Source organism: Synchiropus splendidus, chromosome 10 (assembly GCF_027744825.2).
Source record: "Synchiropus splendidus isolate RoL2022-P1 chromosome 10, RoL_Sspl_1.0, whole genome shotgun sequence".
Lineage (NCBI taxonomy): Eukaryota > Metazoa > Chordata > Actinopteri > Syngnathiformes > Callionymidae > Synchiropus > Synchiropus splendidus.
This window is the reverse complement of record NC_071343.1, coordinates 5,270,528-5,290,486: the sequence shown is the minus strand read 5'-3', so window position 1 is coordinate 5,290,486 and position 19,959 is coordinate 5,270,528. Positions and strand designations below refer to the sequence as shown.

Here is a 19,959-nt window from a genome sequence, read left to right as displayed (position 1 = left end):
TATTAGATTTCTGTGGAGACGGCACTGTTGGAGCAACGCTGGGGGAGAGGAAACAAAAAACATATATGCGATGGGACACATGATAACCAGAGATAAAACACGTCCATAAATCCAAGCCGGAGATATTTGTTATGCAGGCCAACGAACGGAACCTTAATGTAATGTAGTCAAGGCAAATTGAAACGTGTTGAATTAAAGCAGTAACACGCTAAAGGGAGCTACAACCTTTGGCTTCTGAAGATAAAATGATGCAGTAAGTGATTTAATAGTTTTGCAGTTTACTTGAGCTGAAGGTTAAAATGTCAATTTTGCCTTGTTTCTAGGAGGCAACAAGCAGTTGTGAGTACAAATATCAAGTTAGAATGCTGAGTCAGTGAATTTTAAAATGGGGGAAAAAATGAATGAAAAAATGAATGAGTGACTTTGAAAGGAGTCCAGATAGAGTTTCAACCTTATTCTTCTTGTTTTGTTTTGTTTTGTCTTTTAATAATATTGTTATACCTCCTTTTCTTCCACTTCAATATTACGTTACTATTAAGTGTATTGTAGCCACATTAGAAGGAACATTTTGTAAAATTATTCTTTCACACAAATAATTATTTACACTTTCATCAAATCATAAAATGCCCCCTCAAATTTAAGTAATTAAAAATAGATAAATAAACAAACATGTGTCAATAATACATTTATAAAATGCATGCTTACCCACTGGATCATCCATTTACTATACTGATAGTTTCCCCTCATGGTTTAATGTTTAAAAAAATAAATAAATAAATAAGTTTCCAAAAATATTTTGAGTCTTTTGGTTTTGCATTTAAAATAATCTCATCACAAGCTCAGACCAAATGATGGTGGACATAACCAGGCCAAGATATGCACACATCAAAAAAATAAAATAAAATAAAATAAATAAATAATTTTTTTTTACTGAAAAATTGCAATTCATGTACCATTTTAAAAGAATCTTTCATGGCTTCAGAAAAGCTGGTTTGATCTCGACTAGTCATTTTCTTCATTAAAATGTCTAGTATTTTCCTGGATATAAATATTTTAAACCTTCCCAAACAGCTTTGCGATATTTTCCAAAAAGTCTGGGCCAGTGGAGGAAAGTGGCCTGATTTAAAATGTGACAGACACACATTGCAATCTGTGGTAAATCTAGAGGAAACCTTGGGAAATTTAGCTTCAATCTCTGGATAAATAGCTGTAATTGACCTTGGGAGTTGAAAATGTGCCATATGTTTCTGGTTCCTGTGTTTGAAACTTGGTCCCGGAGGACATTTCAGCTGAGTTCTCACATGGAGGCAGGGCGAGCGAGGGAGGAGTGGAGAGAGATGCACAAAGAGAGGTGGGGGGGGGAGATGAGAAGGATGCCAGGAAGGAGAGATAGATGGCAGAAGACAGAAGATGGATGGACGGATAGGTGAGGCCGCGTCCGAAGACGCCGGGATAGAACGGGTGCGCGATGAATGAAATAGTGACGGAGGGGGAGAGAGATGGGAGAGAAGGAGGAGGGAGTGTAAAGGTACATTTGGCTGCGTGATATATTGACAGGTGAAGCCTTTGTCCTTGCAAACCCGTGTTCCTCCCAGCAGGAGAACGGAATGCTAAACCAGAAGATTGTCAGCCGAGCCAACACACAGCGCCGCTGTACTTTTCCACACTTGAGCGCTGGGAGTGAGAGCGGCTGGGTCCGAGAGCAGCCCCGACCTCTCGGACGACCATTAGCCAGCCGACACAGCATTATTCCACCTGCACTTAAAGCAGTGGATTTGGAAAATCTTGTCAAGGGAAATATCTGTCTTCTGCTTCAGCCAAGCAGAGCTGGGAAAAGTAGTCGCGAGCGATTCCAGCACTTAAAAAAATGCAAGTGGTGCTTATCTTGCAAATGATGTCTGCACTTTGAAGGCGTGAGGGTTCAGCCTCGCAGTCTGTGTGGCAGCAGAGAATATAAATTATTTTGTTCTGTTTCCCACCGAATCATATTTTGCTGATTCATTTTATATGTGAAAATGAGAGGCTTTGGGATGAAACCTCTGAGTCAGGCTGGTGCTCTGGGCCATTTTAGGGCAGTGAGCCCCAAACACTCCAGGTTCTTTGTGAGACCTGTGACGGACTCTAGACGTTCCCTGGCTTTGTAAGTGTCTCCTGCGACCACCGAACAAAACACAGGGCAAACAATGAACGAGTGATAATTTCACTGTATTAAAACTATGGCATCGATTTGTATTTTTATATTGTTTTTATCGTTTTTTTTTAGCATCATTAGCTGCAACATTCACTTCATAACACAGTCAGAGCTCTAAACTAATATGAGAAAAGTTTTTTTAGCTGGTGTGGAAGGATTTTGAAGCATTTCTGAATTAAAACTGAATCTAAAGTTGTTTTAGGAATAGTTGTGAGCGAGACTCACACTCAAAAATGCAAAATAACATTGCCTAACTTGCTTTTCAATAACTTACGGACAAACTTTCTTGCTCAATAAACGCTCCATACTTGCTTTCTGTCTTCAGCTCATACCCCTGTCTGTGAACTAGCGGTTAGCCAATACATAATCCAAAATATCCCGCGAAGTTTTTCAAAATTATTCGTGAGCTACTGTACAGAGAAGCATACGCAACTCTGGTGACACATGCAGGTGAATGAGTTCTGTTTCATAGCAGTATTGAGGCTTACTTTTTGGGCACAAAACCCAGGTTCTTGGCTCTGAAATTATCAAAATGATCTAAAAACTATAACCTTTCGAGGAGTTACTGTGATATGACATGAGCATGTTGAATCCTAACTGCATAAAACCACAACATATAGAAGTAGAAGAGAGTAGAAAACAAAATAGCTGTAGAGAAGGTTGCCCACTAAAGGACTGAGTATGTAAAACTTTTCTTTTAGGAACGTTTTTTTTCCTATTATGTGTGATAAACATCCCTCACATGGCAGCTATGTTCTTGCTCACTAACACAAGCACTTGACCATGTGCAAGGTGTCAGCTGTTTCAGCTTGAATGTTCCCCTCCAGTTCTGAAACTGTCTGAGGTTTATTCACATTAACGCGTCAAATACAGTTGCCAGAAAACAGATTCAACATTCTCAAAGAGCCTTTCAAATCAATGATAAGAATTGCTTCTATTTTTGCTGTATATCCCTCAGTCCTCCAGTGGCCTCCCTGTCTCTGCTGCAGAAGATGTCAGGGAGAGGCGGAACTTCTGCAGTGACCTTTCAGATCAGAAGTGCAGGCTGCAGTGATGGATCATCCACACGACGCAGATTCCTTTAGAATGACCGCCGCGCACATATGTGGTCCACGTGTGTCGACAGTGCAACAGCGAGTGAGAGACCGAGCGCCTATCACGCACACGCGCCGCTCCACACTCTGATGTGCCCTCATCACATTTAAGCTAATTTCCTTTTCATCACGGAGAGAGGAAAATGAGTGTTTGCCCCATCCCTGCTGGGGGACAAAGTCAAGAGCCCTGGTCGGTTTGGGCGAGATTAACAGGTAACATTTGGCTCCCACTCTCTTATCACAGCGTGCAAATCAAACCGCCTGTTTCCCTCGATCGCTCTCCGTTCCTCCCCTCCCTAATGTTCCCTTCACTTAGAGATGAAATCGCTTGCTGCACAAACCCATTTGGGGAGAGGAGAGAAGGTGAGGGGAATAATCAGGCTGGCCACTGGGCCGTGTTTCCTAAATGCTCTCCAAAACATTACTGTGCACAGGCATAAAATTAGCGCCCGCACCTTAAAACGTGACATTTAGCATGACTTTTTTGCCGAGTGACACCCCCATATTTTCTTGCGGGGTGTCATTAAAGCTCAACTGCCCTATGGCTGTGCCTTTCCATTAATAACCAATTCACCGTCGCTTCTCTGTCTCTGCCTCTCTCGCCACCTTTTTGTTCTTTTTCAGAATAATGAGTCTATTGGCTGGCCTTAATAAATTGAATTGTATTCTCAAGGCCGTGTGAAGGCGCAGCCACAGACGGACAGGCAGGAAGTATAAACCATAAATCCTTTACTGTCAGCGCCAGGCAGCGCGGCGACAAAGGAAGACAATCTTGACGCTCAATTGGGATCACGGCGAGACTGTAAAAGACACCGACCGACTCCGCCGCTCGAGCCGCTGCCTTCCTGGTGTGAATGGGGCACATTATTGCTTTTTATAGACGCCTATTGTAATCAAATTTAATAATCAAATCAAGCGTGAAGATTGCAAAACTAACAGATGATCCGCTCTAATATCCTGCGATGAATATGACATACAATAAACGGCAGTGTTTTGCTGCATTAATTATCATATTACGGAGCAAATGAGTGAAGTGGATTTTATTGTTTGACATGAAAAGACTGATAAAGGGCGAGGGAGCGGCTGGAGAGGGGAACAGACCCAGCGGCGAGGGAGCGCAGTCCGTGTTGACTTCCATTCAGGAGGAAGATATCTTGTCTTTTTATGCGGCCCATGTCATATTTATTGCATAAAGGTCAGAGTGTTCATTTGTTCAAAGTCAGCGTTTTCCCTCTCTCCTCTCCTCCATGTAATAAATGCAGGGGCTATGTCATTATCGGACCTCTGAGGATTACAGGCTTGGCTGACTGTGATGACTGCATAAAAGCGCACAGGACTTTGGTTTCTGCCAGCACGCCACCTCAAAATGAGCTCTTAAAGATGAGCGCGCAGAGAGAGAGAGAGAGACAGAGAAATATCCTGTTTCCTGCCTGGCGATCAGGTGACGGCGGGTAAACAGACCTGTATATAAGGTGTGTAAGGAGGCAAACACGGCTGTCTGTTCTTGAATTTGACATTTCAAGCATCATCAATATCTTCATCTCTCAACGCTATCACGCTAGCTACTCTCAGACATGGACGACTGAATCACAAGCTACATGCTGACAAGCTTGTAGCTTGCTTTTTGAAACACCAGTTTCACACTGGAATGTTCCTACCCCCAGACAAGTTCATCTCAATCACAAGCTGTGATTCTTGCCAGCACCAATAAAGCTATGGATGTGTCTGTGTGTCTGTTAGCAAAACAACTCAAACTCAGACGGATGGATTTCAGTAAGGTTGACGATGGGGTGAGGAATAGATGTTGATATTTTGGTGGAGTTCTGGACTAACATCTGGATCACAAATCTGCTGAAGAATTCACCACTCTCAGAGGTGTGAAGAGCCACTTCCGGAAAGCAACTTCTGTCCCGTGGAGCTCATTGCTGTCAACAATATTTCAAATGCTACAAAAGGCATCGACATGATATCACCAGAACAATTGCAATATTGGAGTGAATTAACTCTCTTAGTGCTTCTCTGGTCGTAATTGTCAATAAGTCTTTTTCTCACAAGATGAAGACATACCTTGGCCATGGTCCGAGAGCAAAACAGGGACTAGCTTAGTTGCCCAATTTCATCCATCCATCCATTCGTCCTCCTCATCTATCTATTGTCGGGTCGCGGGGGCAGCAGCTTCAGAAGGCCACAACAAACGCCCTTCTCCTGGGCCACATCCACCGGCTCCAACTGGGGGATCCCGAGATGCTCCCAGGCCAGTGTAGAGATCTAACCCCTCCACATGGTCCTGGGTCGATCTCCTCACAGCTAGCTGTGCCTGAAACAGCCCTAAAGGGAGGCATCCAAGAGGCATTCTCATGAGATGCTCGAACCACCTCAACTGACTCCTCTCAACGCGGAGAAGCAGCGGCGCTACTCTGAGTCTCTCCCACGTGACAGAACTCCTCATCCTATCTCTAAGGGAGACACCCGTCACCCATCGGAGAAAACTCATTTCAGCCGCTTGTATCCGGGATCTCATTCTTATGGTTGCCCAATTCCATTGTCACATCGGTCTGGCAGCAGCACTGACAAGGTGGAATGACAAGTTGTCGACTTCTTGTCCATTAACATCCAGTCATGTGAGCTGATACAAGTGACTAGCATTGTATCATTGTGAACTAGTTCTGACAGTTGCTGATAGTGAGCTGACGCCTCTTATAACTGCATATTATAAGTAGGCTCATTGAGTATCAGAAGAGCGCATGACAAAAACCAGTACTGATAAGTGATATCTTGGTTTCAGCCCATTGTTTTCTCATCATAAAACCAATTTGATGTCTTCGGGAAAAGGAATTCCAAGATCCCTTGAGAGTTCCTTAACAGTTTGCCGACTATATAACAGATAAAACTAAGGACCTGTAACGCTGGCTTACGATTGAAGAACGCAATAAGATGGGTGGCTGCTCTGAAGCCAACTCAACACAGGGGCAATGGTATAGTAACGTTTGTTCGGTCCTTCTGGAGGACGTGTACAGTTGCTGACAGAAGTTCAACCTCTACAAAAGAATGTGATTTAAGGATTCGTCCTGAGCCTAAACTGCTGGAGAGAAACTCCAAAGGACATCGGTCCGAGCCAAAGCAAAGGTGCTCAGATTGTCTTTGCACGTTGACCTCCGTGGACCGCGTCCATTTATCGATGTTGGAAGCCAAGAGACAAAACAAGCCTTGGCGATTGATTGAGTATTTTGCTTGAATCCGTCCCATTTCAGAAGCGGGATCAGTGGTGGTGCGCGGCCCTATAATCTGTCAGACCTGCCCATCAGCCAGCCATTTATTTGGAGCGCTTTGTTCAGTCTCCTTTGTTTGGCGTTTATTAATTCATCAGGGCGACTTCTCATGCAGCTTAGCGCCGAAAGTAACTGGGGAGTCCTGTTGTTGCCCGATAGCAATGTGCATTCCAGTGAAGTACGCCACCGAACGTGCACCGACATGACAAAACATATGCCAATTACATATTGATAATTAAGCATTCAAACAAACAAGCAGGGAGGAAATCCCCGCTAATCACTGGGTTTTAATAAGACGAGTATTAGCTTGGTGTGGCTGGCCAGATAGCCGCCGCAAGATCACAGCGATGGTGGGGTGCAGAGGGGATTTTGCCACGTCGGAGTCACCGGCTGGAATACGCGATTCACCTGGGAGCAGCGTCAAAGCTGGCAGGCGCTAATCCCATCTGGATACAGGAAGCCTCTCTTTAAAGAGGAGATGAAACAACAAAGGGGAAAAATAAGGTAAATGTAAACTTTCCAAGGTTCGGGAACGCGGATGGACGCGGGGGGGGGTGTGGAAATCCGATTCTGGTTTCAGTGTAAGCGGGTTAGACGGGAAGTGTTTAACATGCTGTTTGGATAGAATTAGCAACCACACTGTCTTTGCTTCAATTCTTAACACTTGGTTTGCAGAGGGACGAAGGAGTGGCGCGGGCTTTCCAGTTAAAGAGATTAATTTTTAAACACCTAATTGACAGGCCAGGATAAGCAACAGACTTTACGTCTGCAGTTGCAAAGTCAAGGTGACTGGAATACGCGCAGAATGGCTTTCAAAACCCGGAATAGAGCGCGGCGAGGGAGGGAGAGGAGAGGAGAGAATGAGTCCTCCAGCACTTTTCCCTCCTCCCGCCATTCTTCCACTCTTTATTAGGAATGATTTACTTTCTCAGGGAAAGGATATAAAAGCTCAAGTATCCAGGCGTAATTATCACAGAGTGAAAATTTAAAGGTTTGACTCACAACGTCCTCAAGTCAGCTCGCAGACTGCCAAGGCGATAAGACTGACTGTATTCAGTAGCATCCAAGCGGCTTGTGCTTTATGGGCTTTGCCAAGTAAGAGCATACAGGCAGCACTGCAAGTCTGTAAACATGATGAACTGTGGCAAAGTCGGAGGGCCGCTGTTTACCTTGGCAGGGCCTGGCCCTGGCGTGTCTGCAGCATCGCTTCATTACTGTTTACATGCAAATATTAAATTATACAAACACACTCCCTCGCCCAATGTCTCGGAAAAAAAAAAAAAAAAAAAGATGAAAAAAATACAGAAACACATACTCAGGGTCAACCTTATCTGTCCGCCGCAGTCGCCGCGGCGAAGATACGCAATTGTTTTGAATCACAAATTTTTGCGAACATAATCTTCATAATTGTTTATTGCTGTTGTCCAAGGGCGGCCGGGAACGTTTGCCCCGGCGATCTGCATAATAGCAGATGCTCAGATATGTAAAACTCACCTTGTGTTCTTGGCGGACAACAAAAAGAAGGTTATTGAGGGAAATGTTTTATCGGGGGGGGGTAAAGACTGCGATGAATCTCTCCAGTCAAGAGCAATAGATGATTCCTTTGATTACAGAGCTGTTGTGTCTGACAGCGCAGAGGATATATAGACTCCAGCGCCAGTGCCTACTGTGCATCTCTGGTATGGCTGAGTAAAGCACTTGTTCATTTGCAGTGAAGGGTAACATGAAACAGGCCTCAGCCTTCTGATGGACAGGGAGATTTCACCTTCGCCAGTGAATGATAATGCATTATTAAATTTGCCTCTCTGCTCACTAGATACACTTAGCTGACCACAGCATATTTATCTCCCCATCCGAGGCTCACATCTTGGCAGGAGAAAGCATTCTGTCACTTTTGAGGCATTTCAAAGATTAAAAAGAACCTCTCTCTTTTCAACGTCCCTAAAAGCACCCCACCCCCACCCCCCACCCCCCCCCTGTTTTCAGTGAAATGTGATTAGCAAGAGATGGTGTCACGCAATGGAACATTCATGAGGGGGAGAACAAATATCCAAATGAACCGGCGTGTCCTCAAGGAATCGCCCCGCTCTGCACCATCAGCACTCTGGCTCACGTGGACGCGGGGGGAAATTTGATTGATCCTCTATTGAATTCTTTTTTTGCACTCTTTCATTTCGACGGAACGCACTGACAAGTTGTTTGATCATAAAGCATTATTGTCTGCCAAGTCACATTTCAGGGCTGTGATGGCTAATGATCTTGCCTCCTGACTGGGGGAAAGTCAGGTAGTCAGCATGTGTTTGAAGCTGGCAACGCCAAGGACATCGGGAACAAAACACTATGCATTAAAGTCAGGGAGATGAAGAGAAGGAGCTTACGCTGAACAAATGAAACTTTTAATGATTCTGTGCGGCGATACCATCAACGTCAGTGAAATATTTAGTCCGCGCGGAGAGCAAGAGAAACTTTGGCCTCAGCTAAACCCCGACGCTTCATTAGTATTGGTGCACGGCTGGGAACCAGAGAGCGCAAGAGGAACAAAGGTGGGGCGCTTGATATGATGGAGATTTTAAGGGTCTATTTGGTGTTAGACTTCTGTCTGTGTGAGTTGGTCAACCACAACAATAATGTTAAAAGTCGGAAACGTCGTTGATGCAACAGTACGGGTCACAATCCTCAAAGAAGACGGTGGGTCAATGTGAAATAGAGCTAAACTTACGCTTGCTGTCTGAGCTGTGTCAGCTGAAAGCTTGTGTCCATGCTCGCGAGCTAGAAATCTAGTCAACCAAAAAGAATATTGACGGCCATTTTGGTGTTGTTGTGGTCCCACATGTTCTTGTCTTGAATTTGTTTGGAGTCACACTCAATCTTGTCTCCGCTGTTGTCAAGGCACTGTGATTTTTTTTTTTTAATCAGTAATGTTTGAAATTCCTCAGATAAATGCAAGTGACTAACCATTTTGGTTTTATAAAAGTGCCAATTAAAACCACATACAAGTTCTCCCCCCTGCTGTGTTCTTCACAAACATTTCAGCTCATACCTGCACCAACATTCACACAGGATCTACTTATCAATACTTGAGAAAGAAACGACAAGCGATTCTACACAAGTTTAGTGAGAAATAAATGTTATATGTTGAATGACAACCAGACTTAACTTGGGTGTTCTATAATCACTTTGGTCTCAGTCTTGGAATTTGTCTGGCCCCTCCAAATGCCTGTCTTGTCTTGGCCTTGTTATGCACAGGTTTGACTTGATCCCCGGGTAGGCGGACGGATCTAGACATCCACTGTAACGTCCAGAACCAGACAATCGGATGGAAGGTGCAGGGTAAATGGCTCTGACTTCCAAAACTCATTTGTCCCCATAAACACTTGCACAAAAAGAAGTGAGAAACTCTGTGTTGGTCAGTGCCAGTTTAAGATAAACACACGTTGTGTTTGGAACTTCTGAATAAAACAACTGCAGCACTCATCTATAACATGTTATTACTGCTGTCATAAGGCATCACAACACATTCGTAAGGCTTTAAAGAACATGCTATGAATGTCCATAATAATGTAAGGCAACTTTTGGCAAGGTTTATGAAGTTTTATTCGTAGGGGACTAGTTATATACTATCTAGTTATAAAGAATCAAGAACCCCTTGCTCAAGAAACAGACAACGTCCAATCTGGCACTCATTTGAAAGTGAATACATGAATAAGTCAATAAATACTGTAAAGAAAGAAAGACAGTTAAGACACCCCTCTTGTTGGCCATGGATGAAGTGGGACTCGAACATTCACTGGTGCGTAAGGATGAATATTTAAGTCAATCAGATCAACATTAAAATATTTACAGTCATATACAGCATTAGCAAGATGTTACCGGTATGTGTGACAAATGCTTAAATGCATTTAGAAGTCATTCAGATTTGAAATTAAAACTAACCAATATGCTCCATTCCACTTCCGAAGTTTTCCAAACACGTTGGTAAAACTTGCATTAGCTTAAACTCAGCCTGTGGCCTGGGAATCAAAGGCAGGGAAAACTGAGTAGCTTGTCCTGTAGACGAAGCCGCTCCAGTGAATCCGGCTCTTCTTCGGGTGCTCAAAAGATCTCGCCTACTGCTGCCTCTGTGATGTTGGCTACTTCTTCGACATATGTTTGACTTTAAAGGCAGAATATAAAATGGGAGGTGGGGGTTAAAAACTAACCATGTCATCCAGTGAAATCGAGTAATTTTCCTCTACAAGATCAGCATCCTGTCGACGATGCTGTCAGGCTTTTTAAATGGATGTAAAAAAGGATCTGGCAAGCTTAACTGCAGTGGGAGGGCTGCGTATAGAGAGGGGAAATTTGTTGTTGGCAAAAGGCTTCAACTGCCACATGGTATTTACAGAGACTTACACTTCCATGTACATACATATGGCTTGTGTTTCAAACACCTTTTCCCTGAGGAAATAAAGATGATGTCAAGTGTTTGATGTCCAAACTGAGTTTACAGCCAAAGGCTTCCGTACCTTTCAAATTTCCCCCCCCCCCGTTTGTCAGCTACCTGCTGTTTCACTAGACAGAGGCTTGTCGAACGCTATCGCCACAGACTTTCTGTTTGAAGCAATTCAATTACTCACATGTGAGCTAACATTTGCTCTCTGCTTTTTTTTTTTTTTACACCTAATCTTCAGTTTCTCCAAGAAAAAAAAAACGTCAAAAAATGAGTTCAATCACCCATAAAAAACCGCCACCATCTGGTGGCTCTGCACCGGGTCATTCAACTTTTTAGAGTCTTTTTAGGACAACAACAAACAGCCTTTGTCTTTCATCGGCTGCGAAGACATGGAAGCAGATGAGTGTTGGGATATCAGGGCGGCTCTGTGAGGTGTCCAGCTTTTCTTTTAAAAAGAAAGGTGGAGATGAATTTAAAGATCACGTCATTAAACCATCAGAACCTCATTTATCCAAACTGATCCAAGTCTAATGGAAAACAGCAGCCAAGACAAACCAAGCTGCTGAGGCCTTCAACAATGAGCGGCATCGGTTGTGTTCATCTACTGCATCATGTATCGTGTCATTACCGTTCCATGTATCTGCCATTAATTTTATTCCCCTTCACTTACAGCTTTCATTGGACTGACTTTGGTTATGAGTTGGTTCTAACGTAATGGTTACAGCCGAATCTGGCAGCGACAATCTCTCTCTTATCTGGCTGCACAAACCTGTGCATGAGATTCAAATGGCCTCATTTATTATGATAGCTTCCTCATGTAAATTGTGCTGACTGCTCGCCCTTGCACAGTCCTCATTAGACTAATGAAAACCTTCAAACGGAAAAACTAAACAACCTGCCAAATAAAGGTCCGGGGTTATTATGAAAATTACAACTGTGGGAGCCGGGAGAAGCTCTCTTCATTAATTCATGCTCAGCAAATTGCTAACTAATTTAGTTGCACTCCTCTGCATTAATGGCTTCTTTTACCAAAACGCTTCCCGCAGCCGCGGACCTCTGGTGCCGGCGCCGAGGGGCACGGAATCCTGATCAGCTCCAGTGACATATCAGGAATGGACAATCGGAGAGATAAGACGGGGGCCCGGCGCGGCAGGTGGACGTGCGCTAGGTGCGCGGCGTGCGGCGCCCAGCCCCGCCGCGCCTGGATCGCAGGGTCATTGGCTTTCTCCGTCAATATTGTGGAGAAATTACAGTCCATTTATGTTGATCATCTGAGTACGGAGGAGGCACTTGAGTTCCGGAGTAGGATTCCTGCCTAATGTTCTTGTTTGCTTTGCTCTTTTAATCCCTCGCTCTCTCTTTTCACTTGGATTTTCACTTTAGACTCAACATGCAGTCATGCAGTCTTCAGCAATGCAGAATATTTGCTTATGTCCTCATTGCTTTTTTCTGTTTATTTCAATTTGTAATTTGTATATACATATATATATACAAATTACAAATATATATATATATGAAAAATTATAGCAAAATATTTTATACAATAGAAAAATATTATGTACAAAAAATATCAGAATCAGAATCAAATGTATTGCCCACCAACTAGGAAAGTGTTTTGGAATAAAGTGCTGACAAAAAATAAATAAATAAATAAATAATACAAAGATAAAATAAAATAAAATAAGGAACAACAACAAGGCTGTTCACGAATTCATATAATTTTTTAATGTAAAAATGTCTAACTATTTAAAATACTTTCCTTTAGTTTTTTATTTCATCATCTTGATATATTTTCTTAGAAGGAGACAACTGCTGAACAGCAATCCTCATACTTCATACCTCATACTTCAGTACACACCATCTCATTCATTCAACCAAAAAAAAAAAAGAGTGTTCATGTTTCTTCATTCTTGAGCTTGTGCTGTTGGGCTGTGTATTGGCAGGTATCTACGATACATATCCCGATTCAGGAGTGGTGATACGATACACCTCGATCCTGTGAGTTCAGCAATGTATTGTAATATTTGCTAACAAGACACATCATTTTAGGGGGAAAAGATCAAGTAATGCAGTGCAATTTTATGTGGATGAAGAAAAGTTTATTGTTATGAGCTCAAATATCAAGACAATATAACACGATTAAGGATTGGGATATTTGAGCATATCAATATTTCATTACACCCCCCACTCTTTAGTTAGTTGGAATATTTTAATTTATGAAAAAAGAAACTCACGTAAGAATGTAAATGTCATCGACCAACTCTCTCGCCTTTCACCTATTTTTTAGTTCACTTTTTTCAGTATTAGAAGTAGAGTAATCACATTTGGATATTTGACACTGGAGTGATCAAATTTAAGTTGAATCTGTGCACGTGAACTTAAACAAGAGGACAGAGCTAAACTGTCCGACCATCAGCGCCACCTGGAATCAGTGCACTAAAAAAAAAAGTTATCCGCAAAAGAAACATGATCCATCTGTGATATTTGTGTCATTCTTTTCTGAAATGTATCAATCAAACTCAACATGTTTGAATCCCATCTATATTACAAAGCTGTAACGGGACTCAGAAAGTAACTCAGACCACCACCGGTTGTGCACGAAAAGACAGACTGATTTCGCAGACACGAATGCAACAGCGTTTTTATAAGTGTAGCCATCGTATTACTATGCTTATTATCTTTGTGGTCTTCAATTTACAGGACACTGCTGGAGTGAAAGTACTGAAAAATACACCACATGTAGCGTTTCTCAGAGACCTCAAAATAATGGTCTTAAATGCCCTAGAACTGTATTCATGTGAAATAAATATACTTGGATGAGACACGGTTCCAGGAGCGACTTCAGCATCCGACACGATGAGGCTTCTTCGAACTACGTGAGCAGACAGCGGCGAGACATGTGGGGATCCTTCAGCTGAACTGGACTCTCTCTCAGGAGCCGCCTCCTTCATGACTTGACCGTAAGCTCTTATCCGGGCACCACCCCGCAGTCTCCACCATCCCGTTTAGCACTTAACATTATGAGCGCTGACACGTGCGCAGACAGTTTGTGACCTATAAATTCTGCTCATGATCCGGCTAATTATAACTATTCACTGCTTCACACCCTTGGAGTGGAGGTCTGATACTGATTTCATGTCAGACTATCCAGCAGGGAACAGGCAGCTCAGTGATTTCCATGGTGGTTCTGATATCATTATCACCTCGCTTCAACCAAGACGAACCGTCACCCAGAGCAACGGCAGACAAACCCAACTGTGGTCTGAGTGACTCCGCGTTGGAAACATTGGATTTTAGCATAAGAATCAGCAGATCATAAAGGCAGTGTCTCATGAAGGGGCTATGACAACGTGTCTCAGCTACATAAAGAGCTTCCATTGAAAAGGACGACAGTTCAGGGGGATGTCAGCTGAGTCAGCTCCAGTGATGCCAGGACTGCGTTACTTAGTAACATGTTACTATTTCAAACAAAGTAATCCGATTAAAGTTACTTATCTAAGTCACCGTCCATTACTATTGTTGCTGTTGTCGGGAAGCTAAATATTATCATTCGCTTTCTACAACTGCGTCTTTGGGCATGACGTCATGTGCGGGACACGCCAGTCACCATTTGAACTCGCGGACAGCTCATGTGTCAAGCTTCCTGCAGGGTCCATCAATGTGCAGAAATCACTGGTTAAAGAGAGCAAAATAAAGTCGCCTCCCAAATGTGTCGAAAGGGCGGACTCAAAAAACTATGTACAGACTGTATAACTATGTATGTTTTTAAACTCCTCTTAAACTACACTATTTTTTCTTTGGTGTAGGAAGAAACGGTTATGATGTGTTGTACTGATGCTGCTTTTTCTCTCGAAAGTCATAAATAAAGACGGAGAGTACATAACTGAGATTGTGCTGAAAAAAAATGACCCCAAACGTGGAAAAACACTGGACCCCCAAGAACTCCAACCTCAAAATTGACATACAGATATTGTTCAGGAAATGAGAGCAGTAGTCGGCTGTCAAATGTAACTTGACAAGTAACTTGTAATCTAACTTAGTTACTTTTAAATTCAAGTAAACAGTAGTTACTACAGTTACTGTGGCTCAGCACCATGCTTAGCTTAGCTTGTGAGCTAAACTTCCGCCTCAAATCAACAGCAAAAATTACACATTTATACATACTTCAAATATTTGTTTTATATGTATATTTAAATTATATTATATTGATATATAATTACCGAAATATTTGACTAAAAATACACAAGTTTGCGTATCCTTATTTGTTGACTCATGGTCATTATGTCAAACTATATACTCTACTATATACTGTACTTTTAATAAACTATTTTTATTATTTTTATTTTTTATAAATTTTTACTATTAATAATTTTCTTTCACAGGAAACTGTTGACATTTTGGAGAGGAATCCACTAACCTTTGTCGGCATGCATGCGCTTTGCGTCATGGCTCATGTCGTGTGCCAGGTCTCCTTCTTTAGGCCCAGGCGGGATGTTTGGAGACAGGCCCAGCAGGGCTTGGTTCATGGACAGACCGTTGTGGTGTGCGGCTGATGTGAAGAAGCGAGTGCATTAGCATCAAGCAGAAAGAGTGTGGCGAAAGTGCCCGCGACTGGTGACGTACGTATCCGGTCTGAGGAGCTCTCTGTGTGCGCTGGCGAGCTGGACACGCTGCTGCTGCGGTGGGACGAGGGGTGACTTCCCGGCCTCCTGCTGTCCTCTAGGGACGGCGCCGGGGAGGGACTGGACGGGATCCTTTCCTGTAACCCCTGGAGTTTCAAAAGCAAGACCCGAAATAAGTATTGTTTTTCATCTCCCTGAATACCGATATGGTGGATACCTTTATGACAGAAGTGACCATTCTGGGGTGCAGACTCTGGCCCTGCGCGGCGGCGGCCATGTTGGCGATGGTGCTGAGGTGGTTCATCTGGCTCATCGCCATGGTGACGGAGGCAGGGGGCAGGCTGACGGGGATCAGAGGGTGCGGCATCATCATGAAGGGGAGTTCCAGGCCTGCAACACATGAAGAGCTTGTTGGCTGCTTGGCGATGCGCACGATGATTTCAATATTCACGGGGGAAATTTCGTCAGAGAAAAAAAGATCTGCTCATTTCAGCTGTTGACCAGTCGGACACCCCACACCGCAGGACCGAAAGTGCCACAGACATAGGAGCTGTTTAATTCTCTGTTAGCACAAGGCACATAAATGTTTCACCGCGTATTTGAATAATAGATCATGATAAAGAATACAATTACCCACACAGTCATTCAGAGATTCAAGTTTACACAGCAATAAAAAAACATCCATTATTCCACGATGAATTAAATATCATGGATTAGTATTAAAGTGTGAGAAAATGGGGAGCGCTGCAGGAGAGACGCCGCAACTATGGGACAGATGGCCTTTGTTGGTCATGAGAGCTTTGCAAAACATAGTTTCATTTTATTTATTTCATTTCATTTGAAGGACTCAGCACACTCTGCTGCAGAGAGACACTTTCTTCTTCGCTCATACTGTTGCACCAGTGAGTCTCAGAAGACTACTGCCACCCGCAGTCCAGTCAAGTTCATTGCGATCAACGGTATTTCAAATGCTAAAGAAGCAAATATTTGGATTGGAAAAAAATACATGATCTCTGAGTACTTTTCTTGTTTTAAATACTTTTTTTTTCTCAGTTGAGGAAAAGGAACAGAGCTTTATTTCGGTATGTTATCGCATGACGTCATTCATTTTATCTGGAAAGTGAGCTGCTTGCTTTATGTTGAGTTATTACACAAATATTTTTCGTCAGATTTGATTGGAGTAAAGTAAAGTAGAAAAGTTATCATCAGCTCAATTAGGATGCTTTTCAGTGCAATGTGCATTTGTCTTATATATATATTGTGTTTTTTCCCAAAAGTTGATTTTGTACATATATTTTTATGATTCATATGAACATTAAAACAAGATTTGAATCGATATTTGAGTTGTCTATTACTATACTATATTATTACAATTTTTTTTTCCACTCACAGCATTTCAATTCACAATGTAGAGGAACTTGTCACAACTCAAAAACACATTTTTAGTAACTTATTGGTTGAATCTAAAAAAAAGTTTTAAAAAATCATATATATATAAGGACAAACGTTCTTCATTTGCTAATCTGCTACATCGTATTTCGTAATTTTTAATGTTCATTTAATGTGTCTGTGATGCCAGGCTTAACTATCCTAATGGCTGGGTCAGACATTTGTACCAAAAATCATAAGTTTGGAATGAAGATTTGTGTGATTTCTCCACATTGCTTCGTCCCTTCAGGGAAACACAGCACAGATACACCTGATTTATGAGTCATACCTTACAGAGACATTGAGTTTGCTCCAAGCAGAGCAAGAGCTGAAGCTCTCTTTCACCCGCTGATGTAGTTCAAGAAAGTAGATTGAAGACGCTACTGTATTTTCTGTTCCTACATTTGAACGACTCAAACATTTTGCCAGGATTGAGTCGCTGTCTGAGCATAAGGGTCTAATTCAATGGAAAAGATTGGAAAGAAGTTGCTGCATTAGAGCTTCAGAATGTCTTCATGGAAACAAGCCAAAACTTTCAAAGGACAAAAAAAAAAAAAAAAAAAAAAAGCAGACCGAAGGTCAAAGCTAGGTACCTGTGCCCCTTCCAAAAAAAATAAAATAAAAATCACAGCGCCACCCTTTGCTCCCCCTCTTCTGGTGGTGACTTTGAACCAGCAGGATCAAAAGTGACTGTGAACAGTTTGTTCTCATTCCTGTGCTACTCAAACGCTTTAAAGAAAAAGCTCATTGGATCTGATTGAGCCTGTGTTGATTTTTGTCTTTTCTTCCTTTCTTGGCAGCCTGGTTCAAGGTAGGAAAAATGAAATTAAAAAAAGGAAAAAAAAAAAAAGATGGAAGGAAGGGAAGAAAGCCGCCACACTACAGAGCGCCGAGCCACAAAACAACTTCAGTGACAAAACATCAGTCGCCAAAGGGCAAGGAGATCTGCATGGCAAAGCCTCTAAAGAGAAGGACACTGGTTGAAAAATGAAAGGACATGAGAAGCACTTCTCTGCGTGGCTCGGAAGAGGAGCATTAATTTCCATAAGAAAGATGGCATGCCGTTCCTTGCTGGTGAGTATTCCCAAACAATATAAAGCGGGGGGGAGATTAAAGAAAGGCGGAAGCCAAGCAGCACCTTCTATCAGCGCCTGGGCTGGAGCTCAGACTGAATCAATTACCACTCAGCGGGCCGAGCTCAATTAAAAAACACCACCACCGAGGCCCTGATCGCAGGGGCACTTACTGTAGCACAACATGGAGAGGTCTGGCCGACCCATCGCTCTTTCAAGGCCACTCGAGGGCCGGATTGAGGAGACGTATTGTGCCGCTGGGCTGGATACGTTACACCCATTCAATCGACGCAGGTCCACCATGTAAGTACTTTGTCTCTCCAATTCTAGATGCAGGCTACCTGACAGACAGAGGAGAGGGGAAACACTGCCCTTCTGTTTGCCCCGAGGGGTATTAGTCTCGCTTTCACAAGCTGGCCAGCCCCCTTCATGTCACCCCATCCAAAATCTGTGTTTCCCCCATAAAGGCCTATTCAGGCCACTGTAGGGGAATGTGCCACAGGCCAATAGGAGTCTGTCAAATCCCTGTTTTGGGAAGTGAAAGGAGCCAGGTGAGGGGGTGTTAGGCCATTCAAGAGCACTTGCTGAGCACATATTGGGACATTTAAAGGCTTAGTTCCTGTCTCCAAGGTGAAATAGCTGTGGAAAATACAGATATTTGGAGAGAAAAAGTTGTAAATCTGTTGTTTTCTGCATCCACCTTTTTTTTTTTTTTACAATGTGCATATTCTAAAATAAAAATATTATTCATAATATTAAAGCGCATGCATGCCGACAAAGGTTAGTGGATTCCTCTCCAAAATGTCAACAGTTTCCTGTGAAAAAAATATAGTTTATTAATAGTATAGAATATAGTTTGACATCATGACCATGAGTCAACAACCTATTATTTTTATAACCAATATGTAAACTGTTCTTTTGCTATTTTTTTTTCCACATGAAATGTGATCCATAATCACATTTTTTAATATGAAAATAATACTATTAATAATACTAATGACAATAATAATGTGATTTAGTCATATTCCAGGTGTAAAAAAAAAATAAATAATCCTTTGGAAATTGTACTGAATGTAAAAAAAATAAATAAAAATTCTATACAATTTCGCAATTTTCACTTTAAAACATTTTAATATCCAATTGCTTCAGAAAAAAGACAAAAAACAAACAAAAAACCTTCATACTCTATAACATGTTTATAGGTTAGTTAGCCGACGTGTTTCTTAAACTGAGGTATCACAACAGTTGAGGTCCATCCAACATCATGACGTGTTCATGCTCCATTGAAACACCAACAACACATGAGCAAAAAGCCCTCAGGTTTCTCCACCCATCAACCCGTTTGATCAGTGAAGAAAGCGAAACATACTTGTCAGTTATTGTTCATGTCTGTTTCAGATCTGACAAGAGCTACATTCCCAGCAGCCTCCCTCTTCTCTCCAGGCGGCTGTGAGCAATGCATCCAGAGTGATTTACCTGAAGTGAGCCGGAGGGACCGGCAGAGGTGAACTCCTATTTACCATCATTAAAACTACAAATCACTTAATACCAATATAAACAGCTCAGCTATTATATTGTGCGGCGCTGCGGAGTTCACGCCTGGATGAGCAAAGATCTGAATGGCGGAGGATGAATTGAATGAATGAAAACAGCCTTTGGTAACAACCTGATTAAAAGGCTGTTGGAATAAAAGTGCGTGGCGAACACCGAACCCGCTTGGATGGAAATGATTTTAAAATGATGAAAAAATGAGCAGTGATTTATATAAGTGACACAAATGCAACCTGCAGTTGCTTGTGTCGCAGTTAATCTTCATCTAAACAGAGCCGCAGCTTTTCTCAAAAAAAAAA

The 19,959-nt window shown here is 42.4% G+C and overlaps 1 protein-coding gene across 2 annotated transcripts in view; it reads right to left on the bottom strand.

The window, feature by feature from the left end:
* The window catches only part of dachd (dachshund d), a 185,864-nt gene that overhangs the window by 17,773 nt on the left and 148,132 nt on the right, over window positions 1-19,959 (bottom strand). For both annotated transcript variants that reach the window (XM_053876330.1, XM_053876331.1), the window contains exons 6-8: window positions 15,826-15,998; window positions 15,610-15,754; window positions 15,404-15,535 (exon numbers count right to left, since the gene is read on the bottom strand). In XM_053876330.1, coding sequence (XP_053732305.1) covers window positions 15,404-15,535; window positions 15,610-15,754; window positions 15,826-15,998 — 450 coding nt within the window. The remainder of the gene's footprint in view (window positions 1-15,403; window positions 15,536-15,609; window positions 15,755-15,825; window positions 15,999-19,959) is intronic.